The 19102-nt window shown below is 38.9% G+C and overlaps 1 protein-coding gene across 1 annotated transcript; it reads right to left on the bottom strand.

The window, feature by feature from the left end:
* Nucleotides 1–2636: 2636 nt before the first annotated feature.
* Nucleotides 2637–14845, bottom strand: LOC120573650 (butyrophilin subfamily 1 member A1-like). Its single transcript, XM_039823536.1, has 4 exons — nucleotides 14645–14845; nucleotides 13191–13469; nucleotides 4260–4376; nucleotides 2637–3840 (listed from the first exon to the last, which is right to left on the bottom strand). Exons 1-4 carry the CDS (start codon nucleotides 14787–14789, stop codon nucleotides 3296–3298), a joined length of 1086 nt encoding a protein of 361 aa, XP_039679470.1. The 5' UTR covers nucleotides 14790–14845; the 3' UTR covers nucleotides 2637–3295.
* Between the last annotated feature and the right edge of the window lie 4257 nt (nucleotides 14846–19102).

Below are 19102 nucleotides of genomic sequence, written 5' to 3'. Positions count from 1 at the left end.
CAAGCCTTAGCGATAAAGTTGAAGATTATATAATATTTATACAAATTACATAGCTGCCTGCCATTTCCTTCTGGAAACAGACGGTTGCCCCCAGATTGGCGAGGACCTGTATTTGGACCAGGATGGCACGGTTCCCCACTAATAATGCCCAGAAAGGTACCAAACTTCTACAGTGGTACAAATAGGTTCTGTACTCATAACACAAGGCAGTGGAAAGTTTGTAAGTACACCAGGAGTTTATTTAAATAACGCTTGCCTGATGGCTTTGCTCTCTACAAGCAACATTATTAGTGGGGTAATTTACGAGTTACACATTTGGATCCATTAGAGCCTGCACTAAGACATTTGGCTGTTAGCACTAACTCGACCAATGTTAGACCAAGGGAAATAAGCTTCTGGGGGGTGTTTGGCTCGAGGTCATGGTGCAAAGGACCCTAGGGTGAAATTACTCCGAACCATCCCTTTAAGAAACAGTCATTGCTGTGGTATTATTTTAATCACCTCCTGCAATCTCATGCATCTAATTTTTATGCTTTTCAACTGTGCACAACATCAGAAGGATACGTCCCCTTCTAACGCAGAAGGCAGCTCAGGTTCTGGTTCAGGCTCTAGTCATCTCACGTCTAGACTACTGCAACTCCCTCCTGATTGGCCTGCCTGCATGTGCCATCCGACCCCTGCAGCTCATTCAGAACGCAGCAGATTGACTGGTATTCAACCTCCTCAAGTTCTCTCATACCACACCGCTCTACTGCTCTCTTCACTGGTTACCAGTTGCTGCCCGCATCCGCTTCAAGACACTAGTCCTTGCATACAGGGCCACGAACGGATCAGCCCCAGCATACATCCAGGACATGGTCAAACCCTATACCCCAACCCGCTCCCTCCGCTCTGCTTCAGCCAACCTGCTTGCTACCCCATTCACAGCGAGAGAGAACTAATCACTCAACGAAATCCCAACTGTTTGCTGTCCTGGGTCCTATATGGTGGAACAAGCTCCCTATTGACATCAGGATGGCCGAAAGACTACGCATCATCCGCCGAAGGCTAAAAACCCATCTCTTCCAACTACACTTCGGATAAACATGAAGAAGGAAAAGAAGAGAGGAGAGAGAAAAAAAAAAAAAAAAACATATATATATATGTATATATATATTTCTTGAAGCTGCACTTTCACTTGTCTCTTTGTAGTTTTGCTTATTTAAAGGAACACTCCGACTTATTGGAACTTTAGCTTATTCACTGTAACCCCCTGAGTTAGACAAGTTCATACATACCCTTCTCAACTCCGTGCGTGCTGTCCAGCATTAGCTTAGCCCAGCACAGATCCTGCAGGTGACTGGTTCCAACTAGCCTACTGCTCCGAATTGTAACAAAAGTGACTAAATAATGTCAACATGTTCCTATTTTCATGTTGTGATTTGTAGAGTCACAGCGTGTACACAAAACAATGTAACATGAGACACAGCCATCTTCTAACCGTAAACAAACCGGGAACTATATTCTCAGACAGGCTTGCTGCGAGCATATCCTTCCGCCTGAGAATATAGTTCCCGGTTTGTTTAGGGATAGAAGGTGGCTGTGTCTCATGTTACATTGTTTTTGTACACGCTGTGACTCTACAAATCACAACATGTAAATAGGAACATGTTGGTGTTATTTTGTCACTTATTCGGAGCAGTAGGATTACTGGAACCATTCACCTGCATGTTCTGTGCTGGCCTGATGCCGTTGGAGCCGTCAGACAGTGTTACAGCATGCACAGAGATGAGAAGGGTATGTATGGACTTGTCTAACTCTGGGGGTTATGGTGAATAAGCTAAATTCCCAATAAGTCGCCGTGTTCCTTTAAGCAAGTGTCTGCTCATTAAACAACAATCTGGATTACATCTTCCTTCAACGAAACTCCCAACGTGAGTTCAGAGACTGCTGTTTTTGTTTTTGTGGAAACATACCTGAACCACAGTGTACCGGCACCGGGATTATCCAGCTACCAGGCTGCTCTCACCGGCCCGTGGAGGTGGGCTGTGTTAAACGGACTGGTGTAGAAATAAAATCCAACTAGCTACTGCTATCTGCTGGTGGAGCTTGTGACTGTTAAATGCCGACCATTCGACATTCCACGCTAATTCACGGCTGTGTTTAGCTACATGTTTTGTGGAAACATGCCTGAATAGTGTACCGGACTGTCCAGCTACCAGGCCTGCTAGCACCACTTGAGTCATGATGAAATGTTGTTTTGTGTATATGGTTGAAATGACAATAAAACACGCTTGAGTTGAGTTGAATGCCTCTGTCTGTCTGTCAAGCGGTAGGCGTGGCTTCGGAGTGGACTCAAAGCAACGAAGCAGGTGCATTCTGGGATTTGGTGTTTTTCATCCATATAAGACCAAAACACATTTTCTGGCTTTTCTCGGCCTAGAAGGCACCAATTTCAATTTTTGTTTTCACATTTCTACTACATAGGTGACCCAATTTAAAGATATATTCAGCTTTCCAGCGGTGAAATATTCCTTTTAAGAGTTTTATCTGCAATAACATTTCTGTACAACTTTGAGCAACACAAACAAATGTGACAACCTTCATTGGATGGACTAGAAAATGTTCCTTTATTTCTTTAAGAAAGGGGTCATGTACAGTTGTTATCAAAAGCACATCTGTATTTCTCAGCTATAAAACATCAATGACTGCAAGAAAAATAACGTTCTGGTTTTAGGAGTGTTAGGAGAGACTGCTGTTTGGCTGATTGTGAGATGACTGTTACTGTCTAACCTGAAGTAAACGAAACAGCACAATCAATAAATTGGGACAAAAGATAAAATCTGGGTGAAATTAAATAAAAATGTGCCTAATATAAATGTGTATTTTAACTTTAACCATTAATAAAATAATTGGTGATGGTGATATAATCTTATGATACATTTACAGAATTATTTAATAACACATTCTCTACAAAGTATTATTTACGTCAGTAAAGTACAACATAACATGAATTTTACAGCAAATACAGCAAAAGAATATTATAGTACAATCTATTAAAAAATGCAACATTATGCAAGACAATGATGAGAAAAAAATATTTCTATAAAACAAAGACACTTGAAGTGAAATTCAAGTTAATGCAGCAACCTGCTTTGTTTATTTTCGTGATGTCACATGGGACTGGTTCTTTAGTGACTTGACCTGGAGGAAGTGAGCAAAGAATAGAGTGACCAAAGTTCACTGTTGTCACATCTGGTTTGGAATGATCCGGTATATTGACAACACTATGGATCTGATATGAATACATCATTTTTCATTTATCATCATTAGAGGATGGATTATTTTTTTCCTCTTCTCTCTCTTGCTGCTCTAACTGAAGTTTGGTCTCTTCTCTCTGTCTCTCCATCTCTTTCAGGTGTTCATTTATTTTCTTTTTATCTCTCTCTAGTTTCTCTTTCCTTTCTTTCATTATAGTAATCATCTTCTCTGCTGTCTCCTGTAACTTTCCTGTGTTCCATAACAGTTCATCATGTTCTGTCTTTCTCCTGTCCAGATCCTTTCTGGTCTTTACACGCTTTTCCATTTTTTTATCTGTGTCAAATTTGGGGATCTCCTTCAGCTTCTTGTTGTTCTTCTCTATCTGTTTATTGTCCTCATCCAGTAGTGAGTTGAGTTTCTTTCTCTGGTTCTCCAGATCTTTCTTCTGGTTCGTCAATGTTGGAATCACCTGTTGTACATGTTTCAAATCGCCCTCTATCTTCTGTAACTCCTCATGAAGTTTTTCCTCTTTCATGTCCAACTGAATTGTTTTATCTTCCTCCACCAGATGCTGACGTTCTGTGCTACCGTTTGTGTTTTCTATGTGAACAGAAGCGATGGGTGTTTAGTTTGACGTTTAAACCTCTTGCAGAATTATCTAGCATTTAATTCCCAAATGTGACACAAACATTTGGTGGAAATTCTAGTCAAATCACATGTTTTTTTTAAACCGAAATATTACTTAATTAATGTATATATTTTCTATTGATCATAATACAGTGACCAGTTATACTTCTAGACTCTTATTAATTTCAAATGAGTATGGTATGAGTGGGATAATAGCCAACAAGTTGGATGTTCCATGATGCAATGGATGACGCTATGGCTAAGATCCTGTCTGGTGGTTCTCAACCCTTCTTATCCGTTCACTCTAAATGTAATTAATGTAAAAATAGCCATCAAAGAAATGTGAGAGTAACTTCAGATTTGTAAAGAAGAGAAATTAAGTTTTAACTTACTGATTTGGTGTGGTCCACATTTCCACAAAACAAAGACTGCCATGACAGACATGAAGCAGGCTGCCAAGCAGATGGTGATGCGAACAGCAGAATTAGACTGATCCATGAAGAAATCATCTAAAATGAACACAATAGATGTGTAAATAGAACAGTACTGTCTCTGACAAAGTAATAGCATCAATGTGTTTTTCTACCTGGAAGATGGATAGTTGTCTCTCTGGTCTGGTTGGTGTCCTTATGCTGGACTCTGCAGGTGAAGCTGTTGCTGTGTCTCTTCTCCACAGTCACTCTGCTGCTGACAGTATAGAGATCATCAGGACCTCTGACTGTCTCTGGAGGTCCAGCAGAGAGGAGGTTTCCCTCACTGTCCAGCCACAACAGCTCAGGCTCTGGATACCAGCCTTTAGACTCACACTGTAGAACCACTCCATTGCTGGCTTTGGATATTTTTATGTCAGGTGAGGAGACAGAACCTAAAAAAGTAGAAATAATTTGAATATAAAGTTGCCACAGCTGATTAGTAGCAGGCCAGTATTAAGACAATGTGGTGCCCCTGGGCACTATACCTCAAAGCCCCCTCCGTCCACCACGCCGTCTCCTTTACTTTGACTGCTGTCCTCCTTGCAAAAATATCAGACATAATCAACGGGATTTCTCAAATGTAATTTACTAACTTGTCCAACTACATACATGTAGGCATATGAGCAGTGAGCACTATATTCAAATGTCTCAATTAAAAATGTCTATCAATTCAAAAAGCCAAAATCAATACTATATATATTGCAGCATTGTGGGTCGTTCAAATGTGTATTTTTCCAAACTTATTTCATGGACCATGAAAGCAACTCCCCTGATTGTTCAAAAACTTTCAAAAGCATCATGGGAAAGCTAAAACTGCTTTAGCATCACAGCTAACGACAATAACATGACATAAAATGAATAAGATATGGACAAAAGACTATCAATATTAGATCAAAGAGAGAAGGGTAGGGTGCAATCAAGTTTCACCCAGAGGTGTGGGGGGGGTTGTGTGAAAATTTTTTTTTTTTGCTTGCCATTTACATTGAATCAAGAAAGCCAACCACTTATCATTTTTTTATAACAGTTAATATTTTACATTCATTTTACAGGTCATTTAATATTGATTTATTTATAATTTATTATTATTATTGTGAAATTAGTGTTCATAAACGAGTAATGTATGGTCTTTCAACAATTTTAAGTGAATAATATAACAATTTACGGAAAGTATTGTTAAAGCTTGTGTCATGTGGTGCCCCCCCCCCAATGGTTGTGAATGGTTTGTGCCCCTGGGCACTGGCCCAAGTGTCCTTATGGATAATCCGTTCCTGATTAGTAATGCCTAATTTTTCCCTAAAGTAACAGCCCAAGTCCTCTTCAATGACGCCTTAACTCTTTGGTGAGCCAAAATGCCCTTCTGGTGGTCCAACATGCCTTTTTTATCATGTTGCGTGTCTCAACTGTGCCTTTAGTCATCCCAAGCAATCTTTTTGTCAGTTCAATTACCAGTACTGGTAATTGAACTGACAAAAAGATTGCTTTATCAATCAAAATGTCCTTCTGGTCATCTTTGGTTGCCTTTGTGCACCTAAATGCCATTCTGCTCAGCTCAAATGTCTCCTGGCTGGCCTAAATGCCATCCCATGGTCATTCCAAGTGCCCATGTGTTTGGCCCACGTACCTCTGTTTTAGTCCATCCCTTCTGGTCAGCCCATGAACAGTACCAAAATGTCTGACAGCATTAGATTTAGTGGCCCTCTATTTATGAAACGTCGTATAACCTTAAAAACAGGCGCGAGGACGGGCGTATCCATTCCTACGCAAAGCTCGGCATTTATCAATTTGAACATGAGCGTAGGCTGCGATAAAATCTCACGTCTGGTCTGAACTCATGTATGCAGCAGTGGCCTTTGCGTTGCAGCATATACTCAGTTTAACAGGAGAAGGAGAAGTCATCAGTTGATCACTTATCAGCAATGGCAGATCTGGCTCTTTTAGAAGACCTCTATGCGCCGTTACAACAGTGCACACGTACGTGCACGTGCCACGGTGGAGCGCTCCATCGCATTGTTTAAGGGCAGATGGCTCGCATCAGCGGGGGGGGGAACCCTATACACGGCAGAAAAAGTCTGCAACATTGTTTTAGCCTGTGGTGTTCTGCGCAACATCTCGCAGGAAAACAGGGTGCCATAAATGTAGTGATGGAGCCAGATGACCCGATGCCCAGAGAGCAGTGTCCTGCACAGCCCCAACTGGGGGGGATACCAAGGAGACAGGATATCATTATTCCTCGCTTTTAAAAGGTAGCCTATAGTGTAATGTTTGGCAATGATATTCAATATAGGAAACATGACGATGCGCAACATTTGTATTTATTATTCAAGTTTTCATTTCTCTGTCGTGAACGATTTATTTCTGGCATTGACCGAGTTATTTCGGCTTGTTTTCCCAGCCCCTCTGCTGTCAGGAGACAGGGTCGAGGTGGTGGTCCAGCGGGGGAGGACCCACTCTCCCTCAGCTGTTGCCTCGTTCAGACTCATGATAAAAAACTACTGTGTGTTTATTTAAATATAGGTACACCATGTAGGCCTAAGAGATTACAATAGAAGCCTTTATACAGTGCCTTGCGAAAGTATTCGGCCCCCTTGAACTTTTCGACCTTTTGCCACATTTCAGGCCTCAAACATAAAGATATAAAACTGTAATTTTTTGTGAAGAATCAACAACAAGTGGGACACAATCATGAAGTGGAACGGAATTTATTGGATATTTCAAACCTTTTAAACAAATAAAAAACTGAAATATTGGGCGTGCAAAATTATTCAGCCCCCTTCAGTTAATACTTTGTGCGCCACCTTTTGCTGCGATTACAGCTGTAAGTCGCTTGGGGTATGTCTCTATCAGTTTTGCACATCGGAGACTGACATTTTTGCCCATTCCTCCTGCAAAACAGCTCGAGCTCAGTGAGGTTGGATGGAGAGCGTTTGTGAACAGCAGTTTTCAGTTCTTTCCACAGATTCTCGATTGGATTCAGGTCTGGACTTTGACTTGGCCATTCTAACACCTGGATATGTTTATTTGTGAACCATTCCATTGTAGATTTTGCTTTATGTTTTGGATCATTGTCTTGTTGGAAGACAAATCTCCGTCCCAGTCTCAGGTCTTTTGCAGACTCCATCAGGTTTTCTTCCACAATGGTCCTGTATTTGGCTCCATCCATCTTCCCATCAATTTTAACCATCTTCCCTGTCCCTGCTGAAGAAAAGCAGGCCCAAACCATGATGCTGCCACCACCATGTTTGACAGTGGGGATGGTGTGTTCAGGGTGATGAGCTGTGTTGCTTTTACGCCAAACATAACGTTTTGCATTGTTGCCAAAAAGTTTGATTTTGGTTTCATCTGACCACAGCACCTTCTTCCACATGTTTGGTGTGTCTCCCAGGTGGCTTTTGGCAAACTTTAAACGACACTTTTATGGATATCTTTAAGAAATGGCTTTCTTCTTGCCACTCTTCCATAAAGGCCAGATTTGTGCAGTATACGACTGATTGTTGTCCTATGGACAGAGTCTCCCACCTCAGCTGTAGATCTCTGCAGTTCATCCAGAGTGATCATGGGCCTCTTGGCTGCATCTCTGATCAGTCTTCTCATTGTATGAGCTGAAAGTTTAGAGGGACGGCCGGGTCTTCCGTGGAATTTGTAGTGGTCTGATACTCCTTCCATTTCAATATTATCGCTTGCACAGTGCTCCTTGGGATGTTTAAAGCTTGGGAAATCTTTTTGTATCCAAATCCGGCATTAAACTTCTCCACAACAGTATCTCGGACCTGCCTGGTGTGTTCCTTGATCTTCATGATGCTCTCTGCGCTTTACACGGACCTCTGAGACTATCACAGAGCAGGTGCATTTATACGGAGACTTGATTACACACAGCTGGATTCTATTTATCATCATTAGTCATTTAGGTCAACATTGGATCATTCAGAGATCCTCACTGAACTTCTGGAGAGAGTTTGCTGCACTTAAAGTAAAGGGGCTGAATAATTTTGCACGCCCATTTTTTCAGTTTTTTATTTGTTAAAAAAGTTTGAAATAGCCAATGAATTTCGTTCCACTTCATAATTGGGACCCACTTGTTGTTGATTCTTCACAAAAAATTACAGTTTTATATCTTTATGTTTGAGGCCTGAAATGTGGCAAAAGGTCGAAACGTTCAAGGGGGCCGAATACTTTCGCAAGGCACTGTATTACTATTAGGACTATAGAAAATGTGTCAAGGATGTATAAATTAAATAGGCTAAACTTCAGCTGGAGTCCGATTTACCACGGCGACACTGTTGACCGCATCAGTGATCTCTTTTCATCCGGCATTCTTTCTCCAGCCTTTAATACCAGTTTTCAGGCTGCCAAATAGGCTAGTACACACGTTAGTGCAAATGAACCTGCGATATCAGGGTTTCAATCTCCACCTCTGAAAAGTGCTGCTTCTCAGCCGGATTACGTCTCGCCATGTCGTAAATTGTAGGGGCGAGGCCTCAAAACCGAGAATATATTGGTGCGTGATATTTAAATTACGATCGTTTCCAGCCGCTGCATTTATCAATGTACGACCATTCTTACGCTCTGATTGGTGTGATACGAAAGTTTCATGAATCACACGTGAAGCCTGTCGTAAGACATTTCTGCGCTCTTATCTGCGCTGGTTTCTACGTTAGGTTGATAAATAAGGGCCAGTGTGTGTTTACTGATCCAGCAGGTCTGCCAACTAATGTGGGAGAGCTTAAAAACATCAAGATTACCCATTTCCTGTTCTTGTCCTCATTCCTCTTTAGGTAGATAAGAAAAGTAGCCCAAATGTGCTTACATTTGTTTTTCATATTTAGTATCTGACTGTTATGGCTGTCATTTTATTCATTTTATTCATTTTACGGTCAGCTATACATTTCAGGATGATTTTAGACTTTTAAAGTGGCTATATGTGACTTTTAAATGTTTCTGAAACTGTAAGTTTTTATCCGATGATCATAAATGACCTCTAACAGCAAACAAGACTAACAGTGAAAAGGACCCTTTTCGTTTTTTCCGAAGTCACACAAAAACATTTCCGGCAGGTAGACGACGGCTGCAGAGCACACATTCTGACGGGTCACAGATTTCAGGGTAACACCCGAAAAGCCTGTGTTATTGTATCCAGCCAGGTAAAAGGCAACACGTGAAATGCAACGATGCATCTGTAACATATTGTCTTATTTTAAATGAATGATTTTCTGTCTGAGCAAAATATTCATATTCTCTATGACCAGTGTTGGGAAAGTTCATTTTCTACATGAACTAGTTCAAAGTTCAGTTCACAAATTTTAAAATTAACTAGTTCAGTTCATAGTTCATACTTAAAAATTTTGAACTAAGTTCACAGTTCCAAAAATGACCTATTTCATAGTCATTTTTTTCGTATGTTATTATATATTTGCAGAGACTTTCTCACACAGAAAAGGTTACAAACCACAGAGGTTGTGATGACCGGGATTATTTTAAAAGGCGAGCTGTCAGTTTTCTCAGTATGTGTTGGTCTGTTTATTTTAGACTGTACAGATGCTGCTGATAATTTGAGCTTCTCAGACACAAACCACATGAGAACCTGTATGTCTGTAGAAGAGGCGTTCAGGAGCCTTTGTAAAAACAACAAACAGCAGTGCAAAGGGCAAACTGTCTTGTATATTGGGAAGTATAAGGACAGAATTGAATCAGTCTGAATATTCACATTGGCTTCTGTTAAACCATCTGCTGTGTTACTGCATCCCCTGCCTTTTTGTTTAGTCTTTTGTTTAGTTCTCCCAGTTTTTGGTTCTGCAGGAGGGAAATTGAGGGAGGATGAGAGAAGAGAGAGTTACAAAATAATGTTACATGAAAATCGATTGTGTTTATACATTTTTGTATATAATTTCTTCATCTGAAAACAAGAGAAATGGATTCTGGGGTAAACAGCAGGGGTCTCATTTATAAAACTGTGCATAGGATCCTTACTGAAAGTGTACGTACACCCAAAAAACAAAAATGGCGTACGGCAAAAAAAAAAAAAGATCTGATATATAAAACCGTGCGTACGCACATCTATTAGCAATGTTCCCTTTATAAATCAAAGATTACCTACAAGTGTGCGTACGTGAATCCGCCTCTTATCACCAAATAGTCAATGCACAGCACCTCATGAATGCTGACCAGCATGTTAATGGCTTGGCAGTTGTTCTTTATGCTGAATCATGACGACTGGCGGGGAAAAAGCAAAAAACTTCTCAGATGCTCGGAAATTGCTGCAAATTGAATTATAATTTTGGCCTTTTCTCGCACAGTGTAGGTAGACCTGGTGTATAGACTACCTATATTAATAATACCTTTCAAATCGGCAGGCATTACGGCACTTGGGGACAACTTCGATATACTAGACCTATATAATAAGATTTAACAGAACTATATATTATATCCAAACAAGCCTTAGTGATAAGGTCCAAGATTATTTATAAAAAACACTTAACTGTCTGACATTTCCCTCTGGAAACAGCCGGTTCCAGCGTGTTGCCATCTCTACTCGACCCAATTCAGTACATAGATCCAAGAGCTCAGCTTTAGTGAATCTAACCTAAGCAACCTTAGATCCCACTCTTTTACCCCTTTAATTTTACATTCAAGAGGCAATCATTTCTTTATTTTAGTTTAGTTTTGATAAACTTTCATTAAAATAGTAACTGTATTTATAAAAGCTTGATACCTGTAAAGTAGTAAATAAATGATCATGCCTTGCAGTGTTTGGCATCACTCCAATAAGGTACTTTAGCAGGGAGCATAAGCAATTGTAAACATCAGATACTTTTATCCATCTTGTGTGAGTACATGAATTACAATTAAGAAACATCTTTGCTGCAGTATTAATTCATCTACTCCTGCAATGTCATCCATCTAATTTTGATGTTTTTTAACTTTGTATTACTTCAGATAAAAGACCAAATCACTGTGGACGTGTCTTCTGGTTGTTGCAGTTTTATCTGCAATAACATTTCAGTACAGCTTTGAGCAACACAACAAATGTGACGGTCTTCATTAAATGGACTAGAAAATGTTCATTTATTTCTTTTAAGAAAGGGGTCATGTACAGTTGTTATCAAAAACACATCTGTGTTTCCCAGCTATAAAACATCAGTGACTGCAAGAAAAAAAAACTTGGGCTTTAGGAGTGTTAGGAGAAACTGCTGTTGGGCTGATTGTGAGATGACTGTTACTGTCTAACCTGAAGTAAACACAACAGAACAATCAATAAATTGGGACAAAAGATCAAATCTGGGTGAAATTAAATAAAAATATGCCTACTATAAATATGTATTTACAATGAAATCATTAATAAAATAATTGCTGGTGCTGATATAATCTATTATACATTTTCAGGATTATTTAATAACCGCAAATACAGCAGAAGAATATTATAGTACAATCTATTAAAAGACAAACGCAACATTATGCAAGACAATGATAATCAAAAAATAATTTCTATGAAACAAAGACACTTGAACTGAAATTCAAGTTAATGCAGCAACCTCCTTTGTTCGTTTTCATGATGTCAAATATGACTGGTTCTTTGTTGTCTTGAACTGGAGGAAGTGAGCAAAGAATAGACTGACCAAAGTTCACTGTGGTCACATCTGGTTTTGGAATGATCCAGTAGATGACAACACTGTGGATCTAATATGAATACATCATTTTTCATGTATCATCATTGGAGGATGGATTATTTTTTCCTCTTCTCTCTCTTGCTGCTCTAACTGAAGTTTGGTCTCTTCTCTCTGTCTCTCCATCTCTTTCAGGTGTTCATTTATTTTCTCCTTATCTCTCTCTAGTTTCTCTTTCCTTTCTGTCATTATAGTAATCATCTGCTCTGCTGTCTCCTGTAACTTTCCTGTGTTCCATAACAGTTCATCATGTTCTGTCTTTCTCCTGTCCAGATCCTTTCTGGTCTTTACACGCTTTTCCATTTTTTTACCTGTGTCTGTTTTGGGGATCTTCTTCAGCTTCTTGTTGTTCTCCTCTATCTGTTTATTGTCCTCATCCAGTAGTGAGTTGAGTTTCTCTCTCTGGTTCTCCAACTCTTTCTTCTGATTTGTCAATATTGTAATCACCTGTTGTACATGTTTCAAATCGCCCTCATTCTTCTGTAATTCCTCATCAAGTTTTTCCTCTTTCATGTCCAACTGAATCATTTTATCTCCCTCCATCAGATACTGACGTTCTGTGCTGCTGTTTGTGGTTTCTATGTGAACAGAAGAGATGGGTGTTTAGTTTGATGTTTAAACCTCGCTTGCAGAATTATCTAGCATTTAATTCCCAAATGTGATACAAACATTTGGTGGAACATCTAGTCAAATTACATGTTTTTCTTAATTAATGTATACATTTTCTATTGATCATTACACCATGACCAGTTATATTTCTAGACTCTGATTGGCGGAAAAGTATGGAAAAACTTTAGAGTATGGTATGAGTGGGATAACAGCCAACAAGTTGGATGTTCCATGATTGCAATGGATGACGCTATGGCTAAGATCCCGGCGGGTGGTTCTCAGCCCTTCTTATCTGTTCACTCTAAATTTAATTAATGTAAAAATAGCCATCAACGAAATGTGAGAGTAACTTCAGATTTGTAAAAAAGAAGAATGAAGTTTTAACTTACTGATTTGGTGTTGTCCACATTTCCACAAAACAAAGACTGCCATGACAGACATGAAGCAGGCTGCCAAGCAGATGGTGATGCGAACAGCAGAATTACACTGGTCCATGAAGAAATCATCTAAAATTGACACAATAGATGTGTAAATACAACAATACTGTCTCTGACAAAGTAATAGCATCAATGTGTTTTTCTACCTGGAAGATGGATAGTTGTCTCTCTGGTCTGGTTGGTGTCCTTCTGCTGGACTCTGCAGGTGAAGCTGTTGCTGGGTCTCTTCTCCACAGTCACTCTGCTGCTGACAGTATAGAGATCATCAGGACCTCTGACTGTCTCTGGAGGTCCAGCAGAGAGGAGGTTTCCCTCACCGTCCAGCCACAACACCTCAGGCTCTGGATACCAGCCTTCAGACGAACACTGTAGAACCGCTCCATTGGTGACTTTGGATATCTTCATGTCAGGTGAGGAGACAGAACCTAAAAAAGTAGAAATAGTTTGTATATAAAGTTGTCACAGCTGATTAGTAATGCCTAATGTTTCCCTGACTGTTATGACTGTCACTTATGACTAATGCATTTAGGCTTTACATTCCAGAATGATATTAGATTTGTAAAGTTGCTATATGTAACTTTTAAATGTTGCTGAAACTGTCATCTTTCATCTGATGATCATAAGTGACCTGTAACAGCCAACAAGACTAACAGTAAAAAGGACGCTTTTTGATTTTATCAATGCATTTTCCCTGTCCGATTTTTCCCAAGAAATCACACAAAAAAATGTTGGCAGGTAGACGGCGCTACAGAGCACACATTCTGACGGGTCACAGATTTCAGGGTAACACCACAAAAGCCTGTGTTATTGTATCCAGCCAGGTAAAAGGTAGCAGGAGATGTCTTTATTTAGGCCTAATTGTATTTAAATTGTATGTTAGAAGTTATCTCGTGTAGTTATAGCTGAAACTGGGACAGGACCATCACAGAAAAGAAGGAAATTAATCTAAGAACAACTAATAGCTAAAAGGGAAAGTGACAGACAACGGGCGATAACATGAATCACAGTTGGTCGGGATTTTAACAAATGGAGACACTTATGGGATTGTCAATGATCCAAAAACATTCACAAATTGACCTTCAGGTACGTACTATGTTTCTTTCATTCATAAAATAACTTTACAATACGCAATGTGGTTGTACGCTAGCAGCCTGGATTAAATTACGTCCCTCTTCCATTTAGCGCCCGGTTTTTATTTATTTTCAGTTAGTGTTTGTGTTGGCCTGCAATTTTCTTTTCACTCTTCCCCCTGTACTTGTGTAAAGCGTCCATGGGTTTCATGAAATGCGCTATATTAATCTAAGTTATTATATACATTGTTTGCTACAGCAAATTCTTAATGCTTTGGCTCGTAACACATTGACAGTGATACCCAGTTTAGCTAAGGATACATCCAGGCTGAGTTACTGTATGCGACACGTGAAAGGCAACGATGCATCTGTAACATATTCTCTTATTGTTAATGAATGATTTTCTGTATCTGTATTCATATTCTCTATGACCCCCCAGTAACGCTAACTCAGGAATACGGCGGCAATAACACTACCGCTTTTGTGCAAAGCGACCACATTAAGTGCACAATGGATTCATGCCAACTTACCTACAGTAAGCGCGACAACAGACTCTGTACCAGTTTTTGGAACAAGGCATTTGTAGGTTCCTATATCAGAGAGTTTTACTTTGGAGAGTTTAAGTGAAGTGTCTCCACACTTTAGTTTGTTGGTGGACAGGGATGTTCTCCCCATGTACAATGGATGTTCCTCAAGCTGAAGCTCCACGCCGTCTCGTCTCAAAAAGACAAATCTGGGCTCCTAGATCATGTCTTTACCCACTCCACAGTCAGGTCAGTAGCATCCACAGCAGTTTCCAGGTGGCATGGCAAAGTTATGTCATCACCAACCTTTGCCACTATTGGCTGAGATGTACCCATCACCTGAGACTGACCTAAGGAAAAACAACATCTGTTCATTATCCAACTCCTACATATCATTCAATGCATACCCATGACAGGTTTGTATGATATTGTACAAAAATGTATGGACATCCATTCGTAAGATATCCTACAAAATTAGTAGCCACCAGCTGGTCAGGTGAGACCGAGAGCTTAGCTGTCTCTACAGTTAAATTTAGCCGACAAAATGTGACTGTTAGCCGGGTACGGGGCACTGTGAGCTGCCGGTCGTTTCAGCGGACATTACTGTTAAATTAAGCTGACAACAAGTGAGCGTCTTGCGGCAGAGATTTAATTTTAGGCTCCAAAACAACTATTTAAGGTTAGAAAAAAAGATGGTGGTTTGGATTAAAAAACTTCATGGGTAAAAAATCTTATACTTGCCCCAGGACATGAACTTCTCTCCCCCAGGTTGAAAGCTCTGTGTTTTATGACTCAGCCATGCAATGGCTATTTCCTGTATTAGTCGTATTTCACTAGTTTCTGGTCATTTCAAACCAACTAAGGCTATGGCAGTAAAACTACTAAGTGCATTGGTGTTTTACTGGGTTGTAAAATGTATTATATAGTGTGTTTTTGTAGTTGTCTAGCCTTGGAATGATCATTATGTTACGGTATGTTTTGGATATATCTTAAGACTAATCATGATTTACAAATAACCATATGTTGGTGTGTTTAATTTACCTCCACCAGAGTGTATTAGGAGAAAGGACCAATGCACTGAAGACACTGAGCCGAGGTTTTAGAGAGGAGTCTGTCCTTCATGGGAATCATTCTGCAGTTCTGAAAATTAAAATAAGTCAACTGGAAAGTATGTCAGACCAATTATATCTAAAATACTCTCAAAACACTCTGAATCACTCTGAGAAGTCTGATATAACTGTAGGCAGTTTAATCCGCCAAATGTTTCAGACTTTAAGTGAACACAATGGTGGTTTTAAACTGAAGATTGTGATTAAACATGTTAACATTGACTCAATAAAACAAAGTTGATCATTGTACTTAATAATAATAGGAAAATTAGGACCAAATTGATTTTCAGGAGATTAACTATGTGGAAGCACAAGGTACATTGCTGTGATTGGACCCAGATTAAACCTTAGCCACTTGCTAACAGATGATCCATGTCTTTTTTTGATACATCATTTATTTCATTCTCATGTAGTCATGCATTATTTTTCAATAGTAGACTTTCAATCTAGAAACTGGCAATACTGTAATTACATTAATGTCATGATGAAAAAATTAAGCCAAGAATAAGTCTTTAATCTAAAACTTCCTACCTGTGGCAAGCGTGTGTCGGAATCACTGCATGGTCAAAGTCTGGAATAAAATAGCCTGATAAAACCATGTGTACTTTCACCCCACCCCGTCTGTAAAATGGATAACGTGTGTTATGGCTTTATAGTTCCTTTCCAATAAACTGAAGTGTGGCTTTTAGAGGTTTTGGACTGCATGCTACACAATGTTTACATCTGTGTGTCTATTTGCTTTAAGCCTAAAACACGTTCAATGATTTATTGAGATCTTGTATTGATTGTAATGATAAAGAAATATTACAAATGAATACAAGATCATATTTCTAGATAAAATTGAGAAAAACCAAAGCTTACTTTACCGGTCACATTTAATGTCAGTGTTTGCATACTATCAACTAAGTATTAAGTAAAATCAAGCCATTCTTCAAATCACATAAGAGATACTAACTGATATGAAATGTCAGGTGTGGTCCAATATATTGATAACATATATATATGTGTGTGTGTGTGTGTCTGTCCATGTGTTATACTTTAGTTTTTTCTGATTCTGCTTGACCTGTTTTACAGTTGAAAACTGAACTTTGAACCTGCTATCTGCTGTAGTTGGTAGTTGTATAAAATACTACAGTAACAAGTCAACCAGTGGGTGGAACAAAGGAAGTTGTGTCAGTAGACACAATGTCTTTGTCAAAGCGGCTATCTGGTTCAAATAAACATGTATATGGTGCTGATTTGCTGCAAAGGGCAGGTGAGACTTGATTAACTCTACTGTATAACATTAGAAAAATAGCCCTAGCCTACCTGGAGAGAGTTGTGTCTCTTTCTAAAGTGTAACATGTAAAAAACATGAGATGATAAGAGATGAACGTTTAACCACAGTAAGCAAACAGTGGTCGCTAGAGAGTCAAATTCTTGAATAAAAAATTGGTTGAAAAATAAAATAAGTGGAAATATTATCTATTACGTTTGTCAGCTGACCATCTGACCACATATTAATGCAATTAAGTCAAATGTATTTCTCACGTCCTGCCATTCATTGCAGTTAACAAAACCTTCCACTAGATGGAGGTCTTGGCTGGAGTCTGAGCTGAGGCATACATATTATATCTACAGTATATCACAGAGATACTATTCAGGACAATATGTCCTCATTAAACTTTATGCTCCAAGAGAGCGTTTTTTAAATCTCCATTTAAATAATAAGTGTGAAAATTAAAATTCACAGGAGGTAGAGCATATACGCCCTTTAGTCAAAAAGTTGACTAGATCATGATCAATGTGTGTGCATGAGAGAAACAGAGACAGAGAGAGAGATAAAAGAAAGAGAAAAGAGTGTAAAGCGGGTACAGAGTAAAGGTGCTGGGGAAAAGATAAATGAGAGGAGAGAAAATATGTTAGCTTTATACAATATGTTTTTTTTTTTTTTAAATTAAAGTATCCTCAAACATGAAAGTGTCCAAATAGACCAAACCAATTCAAATGAGAATATCTAATAATGATGGTAATTATTATTATTATGGCTTATTGGTAGTATCTATTAGTATGATTTTTTTTGTGTGTGTTTGTAGGTGGTGAAGCTTAAAAAGTAAGCACATCGCACAAAAATAATTTCAAATTACTATTTTTCTGTTGAGATTTTTATTGTTTTAAACGGTCTGTCAGGAAACCTCAAACCTGCTCTTTTCCACAGAAGAGAGACCCAGGCAGGAAGAGGAGGGTCTGACTTACATGATATTATAATTCAGTGTGACTGACTGACATCGGACTACAACAAAGACAAGACAACATGGAGGTTACATCTCTCTGCATCAGACCGTGTGAGTACTGAGACTGTGTAATGTCCACAGAAATATATTGAGACAATCATTGTCAAATAACATGTTTGTTTCTTTAGGGGAATTGATGTGAATGATCGAAAATACAGTGATATATTTAGAATTTAAGATGGCAGATTTAAACACAGGTAATTTAGAGATTTGGAATTAACTCACTGATGATTTACAAGTAATACTTGTGTTATATATGTTAAAGCATTACAACTAATACAGTAACGTCTCTGGTCTCTGCAGTGATGACTATGTTGTTGCTGCTGGTCGCACAAGTTAACTTCAATTATTCTCAAAAGCTGGTAAGTAGCAGTTTATCAATTAAACTTTAATATGTGTATTTGCTGTAGTTTTTAACAACATCCCAAATAGGCTTTAAATATCTCATATTCTGTATCCCAAGTGATAATACCTTAAAACCATTATGCATCAAAATAACCATACCATAATAAACTAATTTACAAACATAACATTTATTCTGTCAATGTTGTACTTTATGAGACAAGATTTGCATGTGAGGGATGACTTCCAAAAACATATGAAGAGTCATAGAATGCTTTGTGGCGATGTTGACGCTGTTGACTGGAATTTCAAATTATTTAGTTGAACGAGGACACATTTCATTGAAAATGTTGCTTTAATAATCTCATTCTTTGTGTTTCTCTCTTAGATGCATCTTTTTCCTGGGTTGTTCCAAACAGACAGCAGCACTTTGAATATGAGTCCATAGTTGTCAGCTGTGTGAGGGACTGGAGGGACTGAGTGGATGGAGAGTGATGAGGAAGATTAAAGGGAGTTATTAAACATGTTCTTCTACCTGGTCGACATCGACAGGACCCTGCACAATTAATAATGCCTTTCCAGCGATTGACAGTGGAGAATACTGGTGTGAAGAATGGGGAGTAAAGAAAAAGCAACACTGTCAACATCACATTCACTGGTATTCAAATACTAAGGCAGTAGCAAAATACTTGGGTACGCCAAAGTCATCACATTTTTAGTCTGTGCACACCATAGTTCTC

This window comes from Perca fluviatilis, chromosome 14 (assembly GCF_010015445.1).
Source record: "Perca fluviatilis chromosome 14, GENO_Pfluv_1.0, whole genome shotgun sequence".
NCBI lineage: Eukaryota > Metazoa > Chordata > Actinopteri > Perciformes > Percidae > Perca > Perca fluviatilis.
Note: the sequence above shows the minus strand (reverse complement) of the source record. Positions and strands in the feature narration are given on the sequence as shown.